The sequence below is a fragment of the Eumetopias jubatus genome, unplaced genomic scaffold (assembly GCF_037043125.1).
Source record: "Eumetopias jubatus isolate StellerSeaLion01/CBP00866 unplaced genomic scaffold, mEumJub1_p1.0 scaffold_9, whole genome shotgun sequence".
Classification (NCBI taxonomy): domain Eukaryota; kingdom Metazoa; phylum Chordata; class Mammalia; order Carnivora; family Otariidae; genus Eumetopias; species Eumetopias jubatus.
The window spans coordinates 57,432,460-57,456,231 of record NW_028274815.1 but is presented as its reverse complement, the minus strand read 5'-3'; the positions used below and the strand labels follow the sequence as shown (position 1 = coordinate 57,456,231).

Here is a 23,772-nt window from a genome sequence, read left to right as displayed (position 1 = left end):
AGGTCATGATCCTGGAGTCCCGGGATCGAGTCCCGCATCAGGCTCCCTGCTCAGTGAGGAACGTGCTTCTCCCTCTGGCCCTCCCCCCTCTCATGTGCTCTCTCTCTCGCTCTCATTCTCACTCTCTCAAAATAAATAAATAAATCTTTAAAAAAAAAAGAAGAAGATGGGGGCCATGGGGTCATCAGTTTACTCCATTTACTTTACTTTCACCACACAACTCTGAGTCCTCAGCCAGCCCCTCCCCCTACTGACCATAGTCTTGTCTCACCCCGTTACTGAAACTACTCTTCGAAAGCCACCGGTGACTTGGGTGCCAAGTCCAAGCACATCTCAGTCTCCATCATTCTCTCTCTCAACCCTGCTGCAAATTAGAAGTACAGTACAATAAAAATGCTGATGCCTGCAGACTCCAGGTTAACTGGTCTTGGGTTGGCAGAGGGCTGGGTCCTTGCTTAAAGCTCCCCAGGTGATTCTAATGTGCAGCCAGGGTAGGGAACCACAGCCTGAGGCACCTGGCTGGCTCAGTTGGTAAAGCGTCCAACTCTTGATTTTGGCTCAGGTCATGATCTCAGGGTCGTAAGATTGAGCCCCTTGTAGGGCTCTGCATTCAGCAGGGGGTCTGCTGGAGATTCTCTCCCTCGCCCTCTGCCTCTGTCCTTCCCCCTGTTCGTGCTAAATAAATAAATAAATAAATAAATAAATAAAATCTTAAAAAAGAACCACAGCTCTACACTGACTCTGTTCATCAACTCGCCCCTTCAACTTGAAACTACTGGTCACCATGATATTCTACTCAATGGGCATTTCTACTTCTATTGTTCCTCTTCAATATCCTTGTCCAGAGTCTCTTTCTCTGATCCATTTGCTCCGCCAATTGTTCATTTTCCTCTCAAACCTTAATTTAAGGTCCCTAAGGATCTGAAATCTTGTATCTAATCTTGAAAAACCTCGGCTCCAGACCCTCACCTCACACAGACGTTGTCCCTCTGAATTCAAACTCCACATGTCCGAAACATCCTACTGTGTGAGTTGCCTCTCTCCATTCTACACAGTAGCGATTTCAAACTTTCTGCGTTTTTCTCAAACCCCTCATTCTACCACATCTCTCCTTGCTCACAGCAGAAAACCCTGCTCCTACTTCACAGAGAAAATAGAAGCCTTCACAACACTCTAAGCTTGACCACAAGCTGGCCAAGTCATCTACACATGCACTCTGTCTCTGCACCCCAAACCCTCTGGGGCTCTTGTTTTCAGTCACCACAGAGACCAGGACCTGTCGATCATTCCCTTTCTGGATCCTTCCCATCAGCATCTAAGTATATTGAAACCTTTTCCATTTTCAAAAAAGAAACTCAGAAGACTGTTCAACTCCACATTGTCTCTTAGGTACCACCATTTCTCTTCTCTTTGCAGTCAAAATTCTTAACAAGTGCCTATATCCACTTTTCCCCCTTCCCATTCACTGCTCACCTCACTACAAGTTTCCACGCCACCACTCCATCCAACCAGTTCTGCTCATGGTCAGCAAGGGCCTCCCTGTTACTAAGCCCACGGAAACCCTTCTAGAGCTTAGCTTGCCTGGTCTCCCTGCAGGACTGTATACTACTGTACTGTATTCTATTCTTTTTAAATACCCTCTTACCCTGGCTTCCAGAACACTTCACCATCACTTCTGCCCACTTCTCTGGCCACTCAGTCTCAATCTCTTTTGGAAGCTCACGCAGTGCTGAGGATGTTTCCCTCACCTGCTCACGTCCTCTCCCTGTACACCCTCATCTACTCCCAGATGCCAGTTGTGGGCTATCTGCTGATGCCTCTCAAGTATTTCTTCACCCAGATCGTCAATGAGATTTGGATTTACACACTCAAATGCCTAACTCTACTTCTCCTCTGAGAATTCTGTCTTCTTGATATGTCAAATTCAACATGTCCAAAACCGAACTCATTCTCTTCTCAAGCCTCCCCTCAGATCTGCTGCTTCTCCTCTTTCTCAGTGAAAGGCATGAGCCTCAACCATCCAGTTTCCCAAGCCAGAAACCGGGGCACCATTCTCATCCCCTCCTCTTTCTGAATGCACAACATTCCAGCAAGCATGAAGTTCTGCCTATTCCTCTCCAACTGCTCCAGTTTAGCTCCAGCTGAGACGGTCCTGCTTCGAATTTTACTGGGACAGAATCCTAACTGGCCAGTGTGATCTCTCTACAGTGCAAATCTCATCATATCACTTTGCTGCTTAAGACTATTCAAGGCGGTACAGTATATATAGGACGGGAATAGACAAACAGGCTTATGGGATGGAACAGAGTTCAGAAACAGACCCAGAAAAATAATTTTATAAGTGATGACATTTAAAGCAGCATTTAAAATCAGTGGGAGAAGATTCAATTAATGGAGTTGGGTTAATTGGCTATTTAGTTAGGAAAAATGGAAGTTGGATCCTTACCTCATGTAATGAATGGGTATAAATTCCAGATAAATTAAAGATCTAAATGTAATAAATCATAAAAGAAATCATAGAAGAAAATACATGACAACATTTTTTACTAATCTGGAGATGAATAAGGCACTTGAATAAAAGGCCCACACTCTTTAGAAGGCTGGATTAGGACCCCTGCTCATCTCCTTAACATCATCTCTCTCTACTGCCCCTACTCCTCCTCTCTAGTCATGGGAATGTCTTGCTCCAAGAGATGCACCAGCACACTCACTTCAGGGGCGTTGCAACATTCTCTTTGCCCTCTCTCTAATTTATTGAACAGCGTGTTCTCTTCCCTCTGATTACAAAAAGCTGTATTTATCATTATCTTAAATTTTGTTCTATGTCTTTTTTTTCTGGATTCTATTCAGTTCCATTGATCTGTTGGTTTCCTCCAGTGCCAATGGCATAATTTTTTTAAATGTATTAATTATGTTAGACTTCAGGTAGGCCTGTACCTGGTAGGATTATTCCTTTCATTCTTCTTTATTCAAATTTTGAGAAACAATAGAATCAGCTTATCAAATTCTATTAAAAATTCCATTAGGACTTTTGGTTGTAATTGCATTGAATCTATAGATCACTTTGGGGAGGACTGGCATCTTCTCATCTAGGAATATGTTTCTCTACATATTCAGTCCTTTAGCAAAATTTGTTGTATGTCTTACAGAATTATCATTAAAATTTTTTCCTGGGTATTACATAGTTATAATTGTTATGGTGATTGGGGCTTTATTTCATTACATTTTCAAAGTGATTACTGATGATGTATCGGGAAGCTATTGAATTCTGCATATTTTCTTTGCATCTGGCTAACTTAGTTTTTTCTTACTAGCTCTAATGGTAGTTACTATTACTAATAGTTATCCCGGAAGAGTGAAAGAGTAGTAGATTCCACAGGAAAGAAAAAAGACGGGTAATTGAAGCAGGTTTGTATGCAAGATAATGAGGTCCATATAAGACAGGTTGAGTTTAAAGTGATAGTGTTATACTTAACTGGAAATGTCCTAAAAGTATACAGAACTGGAACAGAGAGGAGAGGTGAGGGCTGAACAAGATGTAGGAGTCACGTTCATACAGGTAAGAGCTGAAAACACTCCTTAAAAGCAATGTTGATGCCAGGATTAGTGAAGAAAAAAAATGACTATTCCAAAATTTGCTGCAAAAAATGAAATGAAAAAAGACTTTTTTTTCATTGTGTGGTAGTTTCATATTACAATTACTGAGTACAGACCTGTAAAATGTACTTTTCCAAAAAGAATTTCAGGAGACCAAGGGTGGGGTCTCCCAACGGTGGGTCTATTACATTACTACTGTGGGATTCATGTGGAAAAAAAAAAAAAATCCTGATGATCAAAAGTAAAGGCAGGAAACGGGTGGAGGGAATGGGAAATGCTGAACTACAAGGTCATGGTCAGGAAACCAATTTGGCAAGCTATGTGGAAAGCCAGCACATATAGAATCAAGTACCACATACAGTAGTGCACAGTCCAAAGGCAGCTTTGTTTTCCTAACAGGACTCAAATGGCAGGGGGAAGGCCAGCGCCTCCAATCCAGAGGGAACCACCTTGAAATTCCCTGTCAAGCTTGTTTTCTTTTAGTCACTCTTACCACTGAGACAGACTTTCAAATGGAGCTCAGACAAAAGGCTGCCCAGGTCCTAAGAAACACGTTAGCAATAAATGCCTGATGTTGATCGTCAGCAATGTACACAGAGTCCCCTTTTCATTCATTTCCACTATTTTTTCAAACAAGTCAATGGATGATACTTATAAGTCACACAATGAAAGAAAATTAAGATCTAGTATGTACAGCCAAATGGTAATTTTATGAAAGAGAGGTTATTGTGTGTGTGTGTACACTATATGTGTATGTTCATATTATGTGTGTGCGTATTCACTGAAATAACAGCAGAAGAGCACTTGTCAAATTGTAAAAGTAAGTATCACTAAATACCACAATGCAGCATAGTTTTTATTTTTTAACTTATTCTTTTCTGCATTTTTACATAGTTTTTTACAATGAATATATGTTGATTTTGTAATTTAAAAAATACAAAGCAGGTGTTATAAAAAACAGACATCAAAGATCCAGACACAATTTTAATATCAAAGAAAAATAATCACAACTGTAATACAGAATTTCAGATTACTCAGGAAGATAGGAATTCTGATTAAATCTCCAGATTTTCAGAATATAAGTAATAAAGGAAGATGTACACCTACATTTCTCCTTTGGAGAAAGCTAAAATAAAGGGGTCTTTTAGGAAATAAGTGTGAAATCCACAAAGTAAGTGTAGCAGCATGAAAAAGAGAATGTAACTGATATTCTCATTATGCTGTAAATTGGGAAAGGGGTCAGAGAAGATAATCACCTCCAAACTGACCCCTTTAAAACAGCAAGTCAAAACAGGGTCATACTTTCTTGGGAAATGAATGCAACATCTCTCTGAACCTGATGAGGTGTACAGGGTTACCTGCAGGAGGGAGCTTCTTCTGGGCACAGTCATGGGGGAAGGGCAAAATGAGTGGCAGCTAACCCTGCCTTCCCCTGAGACAGCTGTTTCCTAGGCTGGACTCTTACCTTCCAGCTCCCCCCAACCGGGCTGTCTTCCAGATGCTGGTCCCTCTGGATAGTCTCTACCCAATCCTGTGACCCAGACCCCCATTCTCCCTTCCTTGAGACACGGACTTTGAAAGCTAAGAAGGAAGAGGCTGGGAAAGCTGTTAAGCGCACAAATTAGTGTCCTCTGATTTGAAACTGGAAGACAGTCTGCCAGAAGACAGCTGCCTAAAGCCAAAAGTAGTTTACTTGCGATCAGATGTGAAAAGTGGGTACATTTATTATGCTCAATTAAACACATACTGGTTATGTGTCTTCTGCAGATGAGGTACTTGTGAGGGGCTGCAGGGGATATAAAGAAAAATTACTCACCTTCCTAAAGGAGCTAGTGTTGACAGAGGTAGTGGGGGAGAAATAGAGTCAGTCAATAATAATGCAACACAACAATGAGAAGGAGCACTGCAGAGTGGGTGAGACCAGGCTCTGGAGTGAGAAGACTGAGTCTAACAAATCCATGGTTTCCTAGTTGTGTGACCGTGAGCAAGTCACTTAACTTCTCTATGTCTCAATTTCTTCATCTGTAGACTAATGATAGTAGTGGTATCACCTCACAGAATTCATGGGAAAGGTAGTTAAAACATAAGAGCTTAGAACAGCACCTGGCACATAATTTTGTGCCCCTCTGTACAAATGTGCTAATATTTTATATCTTATATCTTCTATTAGAAAAGGGAGGCATTATTAGCCCTGTTTGTAGGTGAGGAGACCAAGGGTCAGAGAATTCGGTTATTCAGATAAGATCTGGAAAGAAGAACTGAGTTATGATATGAGCCCACATCTGTCTGAATGCAAAGCTTATGACTTTTATTACTACTACTAATACTAGGAAACAGTAGCAGTCAAGATTTGTTTAGTTCTTACCCTGTACCAATTATTGTATGCAGAACTGCAATTATTCTCACAAGATACTATGTGACCCCATTTTACAGAGAGAAGAAAGCCTAAGTACAGAGAGCCCCGCACCCATGCTGGAAATCATTAAGCTGGTAAGTGGCAAAGCCAGGGTCTAAGTCTCTGCTCTCTTCCAGTGCCAGAGTTCATCACCCCTGTCCAGTGGTGCTTCAACTGGGGAGTTTTAAAAGAGAGGGATTTCAGAGGGTCCTACCCCTAGAGGTTTCTGGGGTAGGGAGCCGTGGCAGCATGCCAACCTCCTCGCCAGTGGTTGTCATGAGCCTGCAAAAGCATGTTTTGTCGTAGGTCTTAAATGCTAAGGTGAAAAGTTTATACTCAATTCATCTAGAAATGGGGAGTCAATTAAGGTTTTTCAGTGAGGCTTTTCAGTAAGCAGTGTTTTAGGAAAATTAATCTGGGAGTAATGAATAGGATGGACTGGAGGGGAAAGAAAAGTGTGGCAGAAACCAACTGGCAAGGAGACTATTCTCAGCCACAAAGCTTATTTCAGTCTTAACATAGCTATGTATCAGACACACAGAAAATAAGTCCTTGGAAAAAGACCCACCTAAACACGAAATGACTTGCAACTGTAGAAAAAATGTATTTTAATATACTGGATCAATATAGAGTAGTTTAAAAAAAATGAGGTTTTTCCTTTTTAAAATTAACAGAAGAAAAAGATACAAGTGCATGCACAAACACCAAAATTTTGAAAGGAGACTCTGAGACACAGTAGGTATGTAAATATGATTGAACTGACCTAGCATATTATGAAGAAAAGAAAAAGTAGGATTTTAAAGGGATTTATAGTCTTAAAAAAAAACTAGGGAGATAAACTTTCTGGAAATATTGAAGAAAAGAGAATATGTGTGGGATTTATTTTATATAATAAAGGATATAGGTTATTTAGATAATAAATTCATAAAGTTATGTTTAATATATATTACAGCTGTAAATGTATTTGTGAGACCCCAATTTTAAGGAAATAGTAGTTGCTGTCAGTTTGAGATTAAAAAACTAAAATCAGGGCGCCTGGGTGGCTCAGTCAGTTAAGCTTCTGCCTCTTGGTTTCAGCTCAGGTCATGATCTCAGGGTTGTGAGACAGAGCCCCGCATCATGGGGCTCTGCGCTCAGTGGGGAGTCTGCTTAAGGGATTCTCTCCATCTGCCCTTCACTCACATACTCTTTTTCTCTCAAATAAATAAATAAATCCTTTAAAAAACACTATAATCAAAATTGTAGTAAAATAAGAAAGTTTTATAGTTTCTAGGTTTATTATCATTAGAGCATTGAGCAGATACAGGAAGTAGTCATTTTCAGAAAGGAACTGAGACAAGCACCATAAAGATATTATACCCTTTGACTAAATAAATCTGCTCCCAGGAATCTATTCGAGGGAATAACTGAATAAAAGCAAAACGGCATACATAGAGGATACACAACACAGTGTTTCTCTAGCACCTAAAAACAAGGAACAATATAATGATCCAGTATTAAGGAATGCTTGATAACTTATGATTTATAAATCTAATAAAACATGTATAATACTAAATGAATTTCTATCATAAAAATGATATAGAGATACAAGAAAATGACTGTCATATTTAAGTGTATATTGCAGAATACATCAATTGCATGGATATGATTTTTCCCTATATATAAAAATACATACATGGAATAAGGCAAATGTCAAAAGTAAAAACAGTAGCTCGATGGCTTTGATTAGGTGTCTTTCCTAAAATAAAGACTTTATAAATATTGCTCTATTGTCTTTCTATCTATACCCATTCTTTAATTTCTTTAAGGTGGAAAAAACTTCCTAAGGCAAGGCCACCTCCCACCCTAATCCCAGATGATAACTCTCTCATGGATGGTTTTGCCTAATTAGTCGTATTTCTAAGGCAGCAGTAACAATAGCCTTTCTTCTCATTCTTAATATTTATATTAACTGGAAACAACATAAATCGCTATCCTTTCTCACGATTCTGAGTCCAGGGCAAATCCAGGCGAATCCAGGAGAGGTGCCCCCACACCCACACGCTTTCCTGAATTTTTGGATAGCAGAGCTCAGCAGCCACACGGGTTAGCTTGCAATAAAACCCTTCCTATTTCTAAATAAAGTATTTCTCTGTGCTCATAAGTGGAAATGCACTCAGATTCTCCCAGAGTTCATTTTATCTGGGCCATTAGATAAAGAATGCCTGACAAAGGGAGAATGAGATTCAGGGAAGTGAGAGCTGCAGATGGCTTTCCAGAGAAGTCTTTCTACTGCCAGGTTTTTAGAAATAATTTGGGGGTGGGGGAGAATCAGCAGTTATGAGCAGGTTGCAACAGGAACACCTTATCTTAAGCAGTTTTTTCCAATGATCGACACTCCATTTCAGGGGAAAAAATCTCGGGGAAAGAGAGGTAGTTTTCAAAAAATTTTTCCAGCTTTTTTCTGCACCTTTGCATCTTGAGGAATAACCTAAATAGTGGTTTGAAACGGGCCAACACAGATCTTGTGGACGTCGGGCAACCACAGGTCAAGTAAAAGAATTTCCTTTCCCCTGATCCAGTCGCCTCCCCTCCCATTTCCCATTCTATCCATGTCACTCCACCACCACTATCCACTGTCCACCACGCACTGTTCCCTTCCTCCTTTATACAGCCTCTTGTCTTCAGAAAAGATGTACGTGGTCCATGAAAACGCATCTGCTTCCAGTCCCCTGTCCTGAGTACCCTCAGGAAGATTCACCTTCCTTAAAAGACTGCTCTCTCCACATTACCCTCTGCTTCAAAAACCGCATAAACTTGTCAGATTCCTCAGCATAAATTTCAACTCTCTCCCTAGCTGGTCCATCTCTTGTTCCTATATATGCCTTGGCCTTTTCCATCTCTGCATCTTTGCTCACAACATTCCCTCTCTCTGAAATGCCTTTCCCTCTTCATCCTCACCGTCCAAAACCCGATCCCCATCCTTTAAGATTCAAGTTAAACTTCACTTCCTCTGAAAAGCCTTCCCCGCTAGTACTTGAGTGCTTTGTCCTTCCTCTGAGCTGTCACCCTAATTTATGCCTCTATTATGGCATTCATGGTATCTTGGACATTTTATAGTTATTTGTAAATAAACTTATTTCTCCACCTTAAAAGCAGTGACAGTAACCTCTTCTACACTCCTCCCGACTGCAGACTCAGCAAAGGACTAAGTTTTGGTGAAGTTCAGGCTGTCTGTGCACATTCCCATGTGCATGAGTGCACGCACACACGCATGTGTAAGTAAGAAGTTCCCACTTGTTTAGAACTTGGAATGGGCCGGTGTCCAGGCTAACCTTCACAAGTATACTTAACCCACACGTAGCTCAAGCGCTTCCAAACCCAGGCCGCCCATCAATTCCCGGAGCTGCTGCCGGGTCTCCCCCTGCTAAAGAGATTCAGATCTGAGGGACTGGGGCAAGACCCAAACATGGGTACTTTGCTGAAAGCTCTGTGACTGAATGTGCAGCCAGAGGGCAGATGTGGGGTCCTGGCAACAACGTGTATGTGGTTCAATAGGGAGGAGGAAAAGGAAGAATTCTCCCCCTTTTCTGGGGGAAGAAACCACCTAGTCCCATTTCTTAGTCTTCCTCTCCCCATTGCACAGAACCTTATGATGCCCTAAATCGCCTGCGTTTTCCCACCTTGACCTGCCCCTTTCCCTAGCACCTCTAGGCTAGAAGTTCCTTCCTGTCCTACCCCTCTTGAAATGTCAGTTCCTCCAGGGAGTAGAGTTCAACTAGATATTTGCAATAAAGCACTGCCATAAAGATAATTTATGCCGTAGGGATCATTAATGAGCCTTTTAATTTTTTGCATTATATGATAAGAGCTACTATCTACTGAGAACTTACTACATCCTAGGCATGGGCCCATGTACCGTGGTGTATGTACACAAGTCTTAATTTCATCCTAGAGTAACCTTGGGAGGGAGTTACAATTATCCCTATTCACAGAAGACAAAATAGACTTGGCAGGTGAGGTCAAGCAACCTGCCCAAAGGTTACACAGCTGGGAAGTGATTAACGCCCAATTTCAGGTCTGAAGTGTCAGACTCCAAACTCATGCTCTTACCCTCCTTGCTACATGTTAAAGAAGACCCCTGCTCCCCCACACTTGTTACTGTGTTCAGTGGCACCTGACGAGGATAAAGAAGAACTCTGGTAGCAAGCAAGAAGGTAGGAAACTGCCAGAAGCTGACCAGACTGGCTCTGTTCCTGGGGTCCACTCCCCTAGCCACTGCTTCCGTAATTTTCCCTCCTTCCTCACTCCTACCCTCAGATTCTATGAGTACGGACAGCGCCTTCCGTGGCGGCAGTACCTGGGCCTGGTTAGAAGGGGGAAACTGGGGCAAAGCAGCACCACTTGTGTGTAGGGTTGCTTATGACTAGACTGCCCTATTTGAGATGCATCAGTAAAAATGCAATTAGTAGATTCATTTCTTAGACTTCTGTTCTATCTCAATTGTGAAAGACTCGAATTAACACCTACATCTTAGAAATAATACCCTGGTAGGAGTTAATGAGAAAAATATGTATTGAATGTGGGTCCTTGTTGTGAAATACAAGGCCTATAATATCCAAAAATGTTTTTATCTATCCAGGGGCACTAACCCTTAACAAAGGTAAATTTACTTCCAAAAAAAAAAAAAAAAAGATTAGCCTGGACAACCTATAAAAAGAGGCTTAAGTTATTTTCTGATTACCTCACTCTGTTGCCACAGACTCTTAGCCACCTTTGTGAAGACTTCACATGTCCATTTAAATCCGAGCTCATTCCATGGGCACGCCATTCCACATACACCCCAAGTCCGGCACTCTTTGCCTAATCTGTGGCAACCACACTGGGATGATTCTGTTCCCTCAGTGCACACACTCTTGCACACACAAACCCAGTGGGTGAACCTCTGCCAAGGAACAAGGGGACAGTCCTGCTAGAAGATCAGGCACATCTGAAAGTTAATCAGTTTTCTCTGTGGTCCGGCTCCACCACTCTGCAGTCATCCTGACAGCTAAAACACGGCCAGTAAACACTCCTCTTGCTTATGGCACAGGGATTCAGGCTGAATGCCATGATTAGCGGCCGAGAATGCACACCTCAACGGACTCGGTTTCTAACAGACAAAACTGAAATTATTTCAGTCTTTGTGGTTTTCTAAATGTTCTCATTCCAAGTCTCAGAACAGAAGGAAGCACAGTAGATGGTGCTGATGTACATACAGAACACTGACTGATGTTCCTGGTCAAGAGTGCAAGAGCCCGAGCTCAGCTTGCAGCAAGAGGGCCAAAGATGTAAACATAAAAGAGTCCACGGTGTGATGACTGTCTTGAATTCCTTACAATTCAACTAGCTTCGTGGGAAAAGCAAATTCTAGGAGTCAAGAAATCTAAACTCGTCCTGGCTTTGCTATAGAATTAGTTACTGATCTTTTCTGTGCCTCGGTTTCCTTACCTATGAAATACAAGTCTTAGTATCTCGATGGGCTTAGTTCCATGTCACAGAGATAAAATTTGACCACTAATAATAGCATGACCATAAGTAAGATAATCCAGTAATGCTGAAATCTTATTACTACTTCTTATTTCATGTACAGTCACCAGAGTTTTATGATTTAATAGCAGCAGAAAGAGTTAGAAATGGTTTTAATCTCCACTTACTCAAGTCACTTTTCACTTTGTTCCCTTTCCAGAAAATAAGGATATAGGAACAGCTCTTACAGAAAGGTTCTTAAGTCTCAAATAACGAAGCACTATATAAAGTTTTGAACTAAAAAAGTTTCGTCAAAATTTTTACTGTCTTGGCCAGGTCAGTAACTATGAGGAGGAAAACGCACTTGAAGTATTTGAATTCCTACCTCAACTGTGATAGAACCAAAGGAACCATGGCCCCAAAAGCAGAAAAGGTTGGACAAATACATCCTGCATCCAGTACAAAGGGGGGGAACACTGGAGGGTGGCTCCTCCCTTCTCAACACCTTATCTTGCTAAACCAGAGACTAGCAATACTAGTAAAAGTCAGAGAATTGGACTTTTAGGTAACAAACACAGAGAAAAGTGCATTAATATGAATGGACAGATCTGCATATTATAGAGCAACATCCCCACTCAGGTCAAGAAATAGAACATCGTCAGCATGCCAGAAGCACCCTCCCACCGGGTACGCCTCCTTGATCACATGCCCTCCCCCCACTCCTGCTGACACGCATGTCTCCTTGATGTCTCCTGGTGTATCCTGGGCACAAGAGCCGCGCCTTCTCCACGGCAGCAGTTCTCAAGCATGGTCCAGCGAACTCCTGGAGTGGAGAGGGGTCCCTTGACTACTACAAAACTGGAAAACTGGGATGGGTTCAAGATGACATGAACAAAGGCAGCAGTACCAAACTGTACCAGCAATCACTGTATTCCTCACCTCTGCACACTAAATAAAACATGCCAGGTTCGCATTAAAATGTCCCCAGTGGAGCAGTCAAAATATTAATTTTATTCAATCTCTACCCTTGAGAACGTGCCTTTTTAATATTCTGTGACAAAAACAGGAGAGTCCACATAAAGCACTTCTGCAGTCTACCAAGGTTCAAAGGTCGCCTGGAGAAAGGTGCTTGGGCAATTGTTTGCCTTCGCGCTAACAGAGGCTGCTTTTTTCATGGGACGCCATTTTTACTGAAGGAATGACAAACTATGGTTATTCAGACTCGAGTGTCTGGCAGACAAGTAAGCCTATCACTTCAGAAAAACAACTGACAGTTTTGGTGCCAGTGATAAAATTCGGGCTCTCAAGTGAAAATTAGAATTTTGGAAAACTTGTATCTGTCACCATGTGCTTGACAGCTTCCCCACACTTAAACACTTTTCCGATGAGATCAGTAGTGAAGTTAAAGAACGTGACATCTTAATGTTGTATAATGAAATGTGTCAACAATGAAAAGATCCACAAAAGTCAGTAAACCAATATTTTCCAAATAATCGATGTTTGGTGTTACAAAATCAAGCATGAGTAAAAATCTATGCAACATGCAAGATAAACTAAGGTCTTTTAATTAATAAATAATTACAAGTTTATTGACATGGTTTCAGGTTTCACACTGCCACCAAACTTTAAGAAACCACCATTTGTAGTTAGTTGGGCATCAAAGAAGAATATCTAATATCTACAATTGTTTGGAAAGGTTATGAAAATACTCCTCCTTTTTCCAAGTACATATCTGTGCAAGGCCACATTTTCTTCATATACGTCAACCAAAACAACATGCCACAGCAGATGAACGTAAAAGTGCAGAGAGAGAATCCAGCTGTCTTCTGTTAAGCTAGACATTAAAGAGATTTGCAGAACTGTAAAACGATGCCACTCTTCTAATTTTTCTTGTTTTGGTAAAATTTAGTTATTTTTCATTTAAAATGTTATTTATGTTAACACGTAATGGGCTTTTCAATGAATAAACAAATATATATTTTTTAAATTTCTCTGTTTTCTAATGTGGCAGATGATATCAATAGATATAATCCACATAAACAAAAGTTCTTTGAAGTCCTCCATAATTTGTAAAAGTATAAAGTAAGATCAAAAGGTTTGGGGAACTGCTGCTTGAAGGTATAATCTGGGAGTGAAACTGCTGGATCCTAGGATATCTTATCTTCAGCTTCACTAGATACCACCAGACTTTTTCCTAACATGGTTGTACCAATTTACACTCCCATGACAGCTCTTTGGATTGAGTATGAGTCCTTTGTCTGTTGTAGGTGTTCTAAATACTTTTCCCAATCTGTTTGTCCCATCTTTTTAGTGAACAGAAGTCGATCAACCGTAGTTGAACTTATCAATCTTTTCCTTTATGGTCAGTCCTTTCTGCGTCTTGTTTATGAAATCTCTCCATATTCCTAACTCTATATTCTCCAATACATTCTTCTAAACATTTTACTGCTTTGCCTTTCACAGTGAGCTTCATGGCACTGCACGCTTATCGGTCCTTTAGGACCTGTATGGGCTCGGGACTGTTTGCAGAAAGGAGCCCGACCAGTCCTCTCTGCGTTGCCACATCTCATTCAGGGGTCATTCTGTACGTACTACCACTCTAAGTTTCCATCTGAATAGCTCAATTCAACTTAAGAGATGGAAGTATGAGAATTCAAATGTTTCAGTAGAAGATAAAAAATAAAGAGACCTCCACTTTTCAACTGGCTCTTGGGTAAGTAAATATATCATCCATCTTTTTATAGTGTTACGGTGGTCAGCAAAGCTGCCTTTCATGTGCCACAGTGAAATATTCAAGGAAGTGGCGTTGATGTTTTAATAGAGAATTGAAAGCATTTGGGGACATTCTCTAGGTCCACAGATTTCAGTATTTCTCAGCAAAAGATAAATCTAAAACAGAGTGAAGTGCAAGCATAGTGCTTGTTTCCGTTACTTTAATTTACAAAGGGCTGGGTGGTGGTTCCAGGATTCTTCAGTAGGAAAAGCACCATCCTATCCACTACAGGAATTGGAAAGGGCATTCATGTCACATATTTGTCACCCTGAGACTCCAGCATCTTTCTAAAATGTAAGTTACTTCTTCAACAAGACTCAATAAATATTCATGCCCAAGTATCTGTTTGCACATGAACTACCTGCTACTTTTAATGCCTAGCATAGTATTTTTTCAAACAGATCATTATCCACTAATGAGTCATGAAATCAATTAGGTGAATTATAATCAGTATTTTTTTTTTAGTGAACTACAATGCAATGTTAATAGAAAATATCAGAATGCCTTAAACCATAGTGAGGGTGAATATTGCTTTGCGAATTTTTTTTCAGTTAAACATGTGTATATGTGTGCCTCAATGTAAAATGTATTTTTTACTGTGAGTTTCTGTCAAAACCCTTGAAAGACATTAGCCTGGCATGTTGTAGTGAGTACACATGCTGGAGAATTTTCTTCCCAACAATCATTTCTTATCTGGGGAAATACCCAGCCACCCACCCACTTCTAGTTGTGTGGGTAAATACATGTGTCCCCATGTTCCTACATGACCCCCACCTCCCTGATCCCTGCTGAGTGTTCCAGGAATGGACACGTGATCTATATTGATCTGATGAGCTCCCTATGATTTTTTTAACTTGGCCTCCAGAGAACTTTTCAGTGACAGAAGCTATAAAATAAACTGTGGTGGCCATGTTTCCAACTCTGTGGAAACATGGTCTGCCATGAGAAGAAATGAAATAAACATGCAGAAAGAGGTGAAAGAAGGAGAACTCTGGCCACGTTCAGGCCAACTGCAAGTCTATACTTCCCACAGTTTGGTGACCCAAGCCTTTCTTAGATTCTGTAAGTCAAGTCTCTGTTTTCTAAGTTACTTTGATAGGTTTCTGACACTTTCAGTCAAATAGGGAGACATGAAATGCCTATTCTCCTCAAGTGTTGGGGGCTGAAGTGATGAACTGAAAATTTAAATCCCAATGTATGATGACTTGGGTTCTTGCCCTAAAATCTATGGAAATCCCCCCACTCCACCATTTATCATCTAAGAGGGAAAATGCACAACTCATAAAAAGCTATAAATATAAAAAGGTTGTTACTGAAATTCACCTTTGGTCTTCACTACCAAAATGAAATAAAGAACACTTTGGCAAAAACTAATGATGTAATATATGGTGATTAACATAACAATAAAAAATTAAAAAAAAAGAACACTTTGGGATAAACATGGTAAATGGAGGTTGGACCCTCAAAGCCTCTTGAGCAAAGTTCACATATGCACCATTTATAATATTTTGCCTCTTTCTTTGGCATGATTTGAAGCCTGTAGCATTACAGTAGAAAGGTACTGCACAGACCTCAGTCAATGGGATATCTGTTTATTTTTTAAAAGTTAATCCAGGGGCACCTGGGTGGCTCAGTCGGTTAAGCAGCTGCCTTCAGCTCAGGTCATGATCCCAGAGTCCTGGGACCGAGCCCCACGTTGGGCTCCCTGCTCAGTGGAGAGCCTGCTTCTCCCTTTCCTTCTGCCTGCCTCTCTGCCTACTCGTGCTCTCTCTCTCTCTCTGTCAAATAAATAAATAAAATCTTTTTAAAAAAAAAAGTTAATCCAAAATCATTCCATCGAGTTCTTCGGCCCTGGAGACTAGAGGGAAGGCAGAATCGCCTGATTATACCCAAGTACTGCTGAGTGTGATTCAAGGACTTGGAGGCAGAAATGTGAGAGAATGAAGAGAGAGACTGGCTGAAGAGCAAAACCTGGAGCTGACAGAGGTGAGTACGATCCAAGCCAAGAGACTCGGAAATTGAACGCAGCTTTTAAATTAAAGAGAAACTTCTCTTCCTCTAAGAATATAACATAGCTTCCCCCTATATCTGCTTTACTGGAGGCTAGTTTGCCCTTAAAATTTATAATCCAACTGCCTTTATGTGTACCTGAACATTTCATGCAGAATACTGCACAAACTGACCCATTTACACAATGCAGTTTGTTCAGCTTTGGAAATAGCTACTGAGAAAGACAAGTTTAATTCTGATGCAAGTAAGGTCTATAAAGGCATTCCATGAGTGTTTTTGTTGGCAAAGTAATCTCTTATATAATGGGACTTGTAATTATTCTGATCATTTTCTGCATTCCCTATCAATTCAGCTTGACTTGGAGATTGCCCAAATTATCAGAGGTTAAAAAAGGTTCTCCAGGTTCTCAGCTGAACAGCACTCATGGAGGGCTAGCAAGTGTGTGACATGCTCGCCATCAGCTTTTGAAAATGTATGCCAAGGAATTAAAAGTTATCAGCAGAGCTTTTATAACAAGGCACAATAATATATGATGTTCTCAGTCAAACCTGTAGGGACAACAGAAAAATCTGGTGCCAACAATCTCAATTTCATTTGCTTTTTTTTTTTAAGATTTTTTATTTATTCATTTGGGAGAGAGAGAGCAAATGAGAGCACGAGCAAGGGGAAGGGCCAGAGAGGGAGAAGCAGGCTCCCCGCTGAGCAGGAGCCCGATGAGGGGCTAGATCCCAAGACCCTGCAATCATGACCTAAGCCAAAGGCATATGCTTAACCGACTGAGTCAGCCAGGCGCCCCTCTTTTGCTTTTAATTTACTTTTCATCTTTATACTTAGCTTCTCAGGGACAAGGAGCATTTTTCTGAAACGTTCCAAAGTGGTCACAATTGTCATTTTTTTCATACAGATAGAAGGTTATATAAAAAAGAACTTCCTCATAAATGTTTCCAGAAGACTGAGGCCAAATCTGGGTTATCCATGAATTTATCTGTGACAGTCCTACTCTTTTAAATGTTTGAACACTCAGCGTGGGGTGCACCTTACCTTGGATGAAGCCTCCCCCACTAGATCCCACACTCCTGTAGGTCTGGGTCCAGCACAGGGCTCTGCACAGGGCAGACACTCAGGAATGTCTGCTGGAAGTTCAAGTCAAATTAGCTCCTAGGATGGGAACTGCAGCCTCTGCATAGGGAAGAGTGTGTGTGTGTGTGTGTGTGTGTATGTACATATATATATTTATGAAAAATGGAGGGGAGGAGAGGCAGAGGGAGAGGGAGAGAGAGAATCTCAAGCAGACTCCCCGCTGAGCACAGAGCCCCACATGGGGCTCGATCTCACAACCTTGAGATCCTGAGCTGAGCTGAAATCAAGAGACAGATGCTTAACTGAGTCACCCAGGCGCCCCAGGGAGGTATACTTTTTAAAAGAAAGAGCACACTCGTCTGCATCTGGGGAATGAGCCCTAAGACTAGTCTCTGCAATTAACTGAAGTTTCACTCTCCTTATGGAAATGCTTTACTCTAGATTTTTTTAAAAGTATATTAAAACTGAACGGTCCCTAAGGTTCATGCTGCACTACCATTCTAAGTAAGAAATAACAAGACTCCTCTTTTTTTATTGGAGTATTAACTTCAAAGTCAATCAAGAAGTTCCCCTTTGAGGGTCTATGTGCTCCTACTCTCGGCAACATGAACTCGGTTACTAATCTGGATTTGCTGGCTGTGGTTTTCTGCGTAGCTACGAGAGTGAGAGATGGGGAAGACCACGGAGCTGGGTGTTATCAAAAGCGCTTGGTTCTGGCTTAGTGAAGGGAATACCGGAGCAAGAGGTCAAAAGACAGAGAGTCCAGTCTCAGCTCTACTGCTTGCGCTCCTAGGTGCCGAGAGCAAGCCATAAACGTTGAGTGAGAAGTCCGCTCCTCATTCAGAAGGGGGAAGAGCACTAGCTCATGAGGTGGCTGGAGGTTGGGGAACAGGACCACGCCCCCGAGAGGGCTTCCAAACTGCAACGCACCATCTACCTGGTGTCATTACTTGTAACAAATCTGCCCAAATCCTGTTTTCAACAAACTCTGAAATGTCAAAATAAGAAAGCTAATGCTTTTATGAAGGGTCAAAATGAAACTTCTCCTTTGTTCTCTGCTCGTATCAGATCCCCCGCGAAACAGACAGCAAGAGCATGACTTAGGAGTTACAATCTAAGCCCAACCTGGCTCTCCCGTGGCTCCACCACCGACTTCACTTGTCTAACATCTGTCCCCTGCCCTTCCTACTCCTTGTTTACCATTACAAACAGCTTCTTGCAGTGATGAGAAACTCTGCTGCTGTTAAATGATAAACTGAGACACTTGAGGCATAGCTGTCTGAACCTCGAGCCAGGCTGGGCAGACCCCCTGCAGCCGTTCCTGTAAGCCGTGGGTGCGGGCTTCCCCAGGCAGGGCTGGGGAAGCCCGCGCCGGTGCCACACTGCACGGGGCCGCTCACTGCAAAGGCGGCGCAGCAGACCCAGACGGCCCGACGTCACTGCACAGCAGGAGTGAGTGGCTCCGACTGGAAGCCGGTATGGACTCCTCATTCTTGGTTGGTGAAACGGGAATCACTTGCGTTCTTTGTAAAAGCAGATTTTATGTACTTCCTCTCTATTCCTTCAGCCTGCTGGCATTTTAAAAGCTGGCACTATCATCTTTTAAAGGCAAGATTCTTTTTTTCCCCATTTGACAAGACAAAATGCAAAATCAACAGCTCTTTTGGTTCATTTTAAGTTATACAATAAAATACATTTCCTTCACCACAAATGCACTTTCTCCCCCCCTTGGGTATATTTTAGTCAGCTACTGTATAGATGTTAGCTTATTGAGGTTGCCAACACAGTTAACTTCTGATTCTCACAGCTTCACTTAAAATTCATTTTTGAGTGCCTACTGTGTTCCAAAGTGCAGTGTTAGATAGCAGCTTTTTAAAAAACTGCATTTGCCTTTTTAATACATAGAGTTTTAGCCATTTTTCTCTCAGGGCTAAGCTAAAATCGACATCAATTTGCATTCTCTAAACCTGCACCTCAGAATCAGGGGAGCTGGCTCAAGATGCGGCAGTCCGCAGAGAAGTTAAAGTACAAGTAATTTCTTGTGGATAGTCTACACATATTTAAACACCCTCCCTCCCTATTCTTAATGTCACACTGAAAAACCAACTCAAAGTCACGAACAGAAAACCAAGGGTTATCTACGAACCTAAAGTATTCCCAGGCCATATATGCAACTATAAATCATGGAAGGTAAAATTCTTCTTCTTCACTTTTTGCAACTGCCTGAAAACACACTAGAAGTGGGCATGTGAGAAAGACAACTATTTTACATAACACATAAATAACATTTTTACCAGTGGCTCAACTCTCCTCTCCTTTGCAATAAAAATCTGACTTCTGACTAATAGAACAGTTCTTTCATGTTGGTTTTGTCTCTTCCAGTTAACATCACAAAAGAATTGTAATCATTCATTCTCTCAATTGTATGTCGCTTTCAGAGGCCAAATGAAAAACAGGATCATCTTGTTAATAAATCTTTCCAGTTATGCTGGGGAGTGTAGACTTACACTAGATTTTTCAAAAGGATCTCTCTCTGAGGCAAGGGAGCAGGTTACCTTAGTGTCAGAGTCCCCAAATGCATCAAGACTATATCCGATTTTAATGCACAGATGTCTTCACTGGAAAAAAAGAAAAACCTCATAAATCATCATCTCCACACGTTTTAGAAGGGAGCGGAAGTAACAGAATACAACAGTTAACAATTACTAAAGAAGTTACTTAAAATAGTGGAAAGAGAGACAAAACCGTGCTTAGAAGGCCTGAATATCAGTCATTCCACCACTTGCTCACTTTTTAATTCTCTGGACTTTTCAGTTAGCTCATTTCTAAAACAGGAATAGTCCAGCTCTCCCGCTTATCACACAGATTTCTTGTTAGGATTCTATGTGCAAATTCAAGGATAAATACTTTACAGACTGTTTTAAAGGGCTATCCAGTATTCCTGACATTAACAAATTTCCCTGCATTGCATTTACTCAAGTGTGGCTGAAGGTGACCGAAGCCAGTGACAGGCCTTCAACAGTCCTGCCAATTGAGAATCTCTAAAGTGGGTCCACTATCACCGCTGCGTGGGGTGACGTCAGGCTGTTGTTTACAGGAGAAGAAAGGCTGCCAATTTCCACTGAGCAGAAGACTGCAGTGGCCAGCCTCCTTCAGCTGCTTGTGAGCAAGAATGGACTCTTTATGTGTGGCATGTGTATACATGCAAAAGTTCATGTGGGGCCGGGGGTGTGGGGGAGACACACCAAGACACGAAAACAGCTTTGTATATGTGCACCAGCACACACTTTGGGTCTTATGTTTTCACTAAGAAAACTAATCAGAATTGATCAAAATGCAACTTTCACTTTTGTCACTCTGAAGAAAAAAAGAAATGGCCCTCCCAGAAACTTCACTGTTTGATTTTTTTTTAAGTATTTTTAAAGCAGAACAGTCAATTCTTCTAGTTTTAACAGACTCCTCAAGTTCAACAAACATTCACTAACAAAATTATGGAGGATATATTTCAAAGCAAAAAATATATTCAGATTGCAGTAACCAAGTTTTATAGAAATGGAGTGACTGGAGTTGCTTCCTCCTATAAGTTCAGGAGGAGCTTTTCGGAGTGGCTGGAGTTGCTTCCTCCTATAAGCTCAGGAAGTACTCAAGTATTAACATATACCAACTGAATCCACTTTGGGGAGATATTTTGTTAAGTCTATTACTATAAAGGGAAAAAAAAGTCTGGCTTATTAACATATGCCCATTCATGAAATTTCCTGGCAGAAAGCAACTTTATATTAAATTAAATTTAGAAGGGCAAAAGAAAATAGGGACTGCATTCATTATATTCTTTCTTCAACTATCCATCACCTTCTGGGATGGCAGTCAAATCAGGAATAATATGGCAACAGATCATGTTTATAACTGGCACTGAAACTTTATTTCAGACAATAAATCTAGTATATATCTTAACATATGAACACTGAAGAACAGACGTGGGAAATATTTTGGTACCTGAAGATGTATTTTCTTTGGTCCTGCTGTGAGCATAGCTGAAAAGAAGAGAAACTACGGCTCAGTAACAAATGAAGTGGAGGACGAATTCTGAGTTCTATTTTTGGCTCTGCTGCCGATTAACGAATAATGCTAGGTCAAATACCTAGCCAGGGCGAGCCTTAGTCTCAGTATCTGAGAAATGGGGATGATAATAGCAAAGATTTGTTTCCAATTTTTAGGAAAACATAAGAGAAAAGAAGTTAACTCGCTAAGTCTTGTGGTCTTGTGTAACATTACAATACACTACAGGAACTAGAAAAATAATAGAAACGCGGTCTGGGAATCCAGCCTGATATTGGCCAACTCCTTTGAGAGTTGGGGAGGAAAACGTGCTAAACAAGTAGGAAGTGTTATTAGCACTTCTTTCATTTTATAGTTAGACATAACAGTAGCATGAAAAATATGGCACCAGTTCAACTTTTTCAGGGCCAGTTCCAGCAAGTAACATTGGCCACATCTTCCTAAACACACCAAGAAACCTGAAAGGCCATCCCAGGGCTCCTCCTTAACATGGAATGAGTTTAAAAAAAAAAAAAGGATGCCAGAAAACCCTGTAGAAAAATATAGAAGTAGGTTTAGATTATACTTGAAAACAGCTGTTACTGGCTTCATTCCTTCATGTGGTGAAGAATACCTGAACACACAAGTCAATGATGATGCAAAACAATGATAAAATGGTGGCACACCGGAACACTAATGGTCTGACAGTCACAGATGTTTTACAATTACAAGTATTTTATTGGCTGAACAGAGCAGTGATTACAGCAGAGCTTCAAACATCCTGAACCAGGACAAAGTTCATGAACTTTATTTTTAAAAGAAATAAAACTGCATATAAAGTAATGCAGTCCACTGATAAGGCAACCAGCAAGAGGAATAGTAAGAGAAACCAAATTGACAGTCATCCTCATACTTAATGTTTTCCCCTATCCAACCAACTTAAAACTCTAAAATCAACTATTTGGGATTTATTTTTGTTGTCTGGCCATCAAATTGACAGGATTACTATAAAGCACACTGAGAAAATAGGGCATAAGAAGAGTAGACAGTTATAACTGAGTTTCTACTTGACACGTCATGCTCTAACTGCTACAGTCCAGTATACCAAAACATCATCCGTTGTGTGGTACACTATTTAGAAAAGTCATAACAGACATGCTTGCTGTGCATCTGCTTCATAAACTGCCTTGCTGGGAGTACGAAGAGTTCCAAGGACTCAATACACTAATGCTCGCAGGTGACTACTGAATCATTCCAACTTGGAAGACACACCTAATAAAAGAAAACTCAGTTCCACCTCAGGAACTGACGGAACAGGACAGAACTTCTCTTTGCCAACAATTTCTCGCTAGTTATAAATATGTCTCTTTTCTTCTCGTCACATAATGGTGCACTGAGTTTGTACTAATACCTGCATCCAATATTCAAAAGTTAAAGAATAGGGCGCCTGGGTGGCTCAGATGGTTAGGCGTCTGCCTTCGGCTTGGGTCGTGGTCCCGGGGTCCTGGGATCGAGTCCCGCATGGGGCTCCCCGCTCAGCGGGAAGCCTGGTTCTCCCTCTGCCTCTCTCTCTCTGTCTCTCATGAATAAATAAATAATCTTTAAAAAAAAAAAGTTAAAGAATAAGTATTCCAAAGTGCATCTCATTTTATATTCCTCAGGTAAGAAGCAGGGATACTGCTAGCTGGAACGTCAACCACTTGGACCAAAAACCAAATGGAAAGCTTTCAAAAAGAGTAATTCTCACACCAACTATGCCTACAAGTGTACGGATGCCTAATAGAAGATGAAGCAGGGGTGCCTCGGTGGCTCAGTCGTTAAGCGTCTGCCTTCGGCTCAGGTCATGATCCCAGGGTCCTGGGATCGAGGCCTGCATCAGGCTCCCCACTCTGCAGGAAGTCTGCTTCTCCCTTTCCCACCCTCTTTCCCCGGCTTGTGTTCCCTCTCTTGCTCTCTCTCTGTCAAAATAAATAAATAAAATCTTCAAAAAAAAAAAAAAAGATGAAGCAGAATAAGCAAGCAAAAGGCTTCCACTTTATTTTAGGAAACGGCAAATCCATTTCTTAAAAAAACACCTTCTTACTCATCAATTATTCAAAAATAAAAGTCACAGTTTCTGCAAAGGAAGTGAAACCTAGGTCACCAGAACAGCTGCCAGAAGCTGTAAGAAATGATGAGTAGATCACACAGACGAACAAAAAGCAGTGGCAACGAGCACCTCTCCTCCATCACCCCCAACATTGATTCTTTGTCCATCTCCCTGTCTAGTCATCACATGAGAGCAAAACACACACACACACACAAAAAAAGAGTGGTCAAATGCCTTTATGTCTCTACTGATGATCCTAAATTAGCCCAAATAGAAAATGCTTCAGTTGTCATAATACTGCTC

The 23,772-nt window shown here is 41.1% G+C and overlaps 1 protein-coding gene across 3 annotated transcripts in view; it reads right to left on the bottom strand.

Annotated features, from left to right (window-relative positions):
- Window positions 1-23,772, bottom strand: part of SERTAD2 (SERTA domain containing 2) — a 109,587-nt gene that overhangs the window by 71,127 nt on the left and 14,688 nt on the right. Inside the window, exons 2-3 of one of the 3 annotated variants that reach the window (XM_028093857.2) lie at window positions 21,339-21,376; window positions 19,898-19,960 (exon numbers count right to left, since the gene is read on the bottom strand). The exons of 1 other annotated variant lie outside the window; for it this stretch is intronic. In XM_028093857.2, the coding sequence (XP_027949658.2) occupies window positions 19,898-19,923 (26 nt within the window). In that variant the 5' untranslated portion in view covers window positions 19,924-19,960; window positions 21,339-21,376. The remainder of the gene's footprint in view (window positions 1-19,897; window positions 19,961-21,338; window positions 21,377-23,772) is intronic. One more of the 3 variants, XM_028093858.2, reaches the window with a different exon arrangement.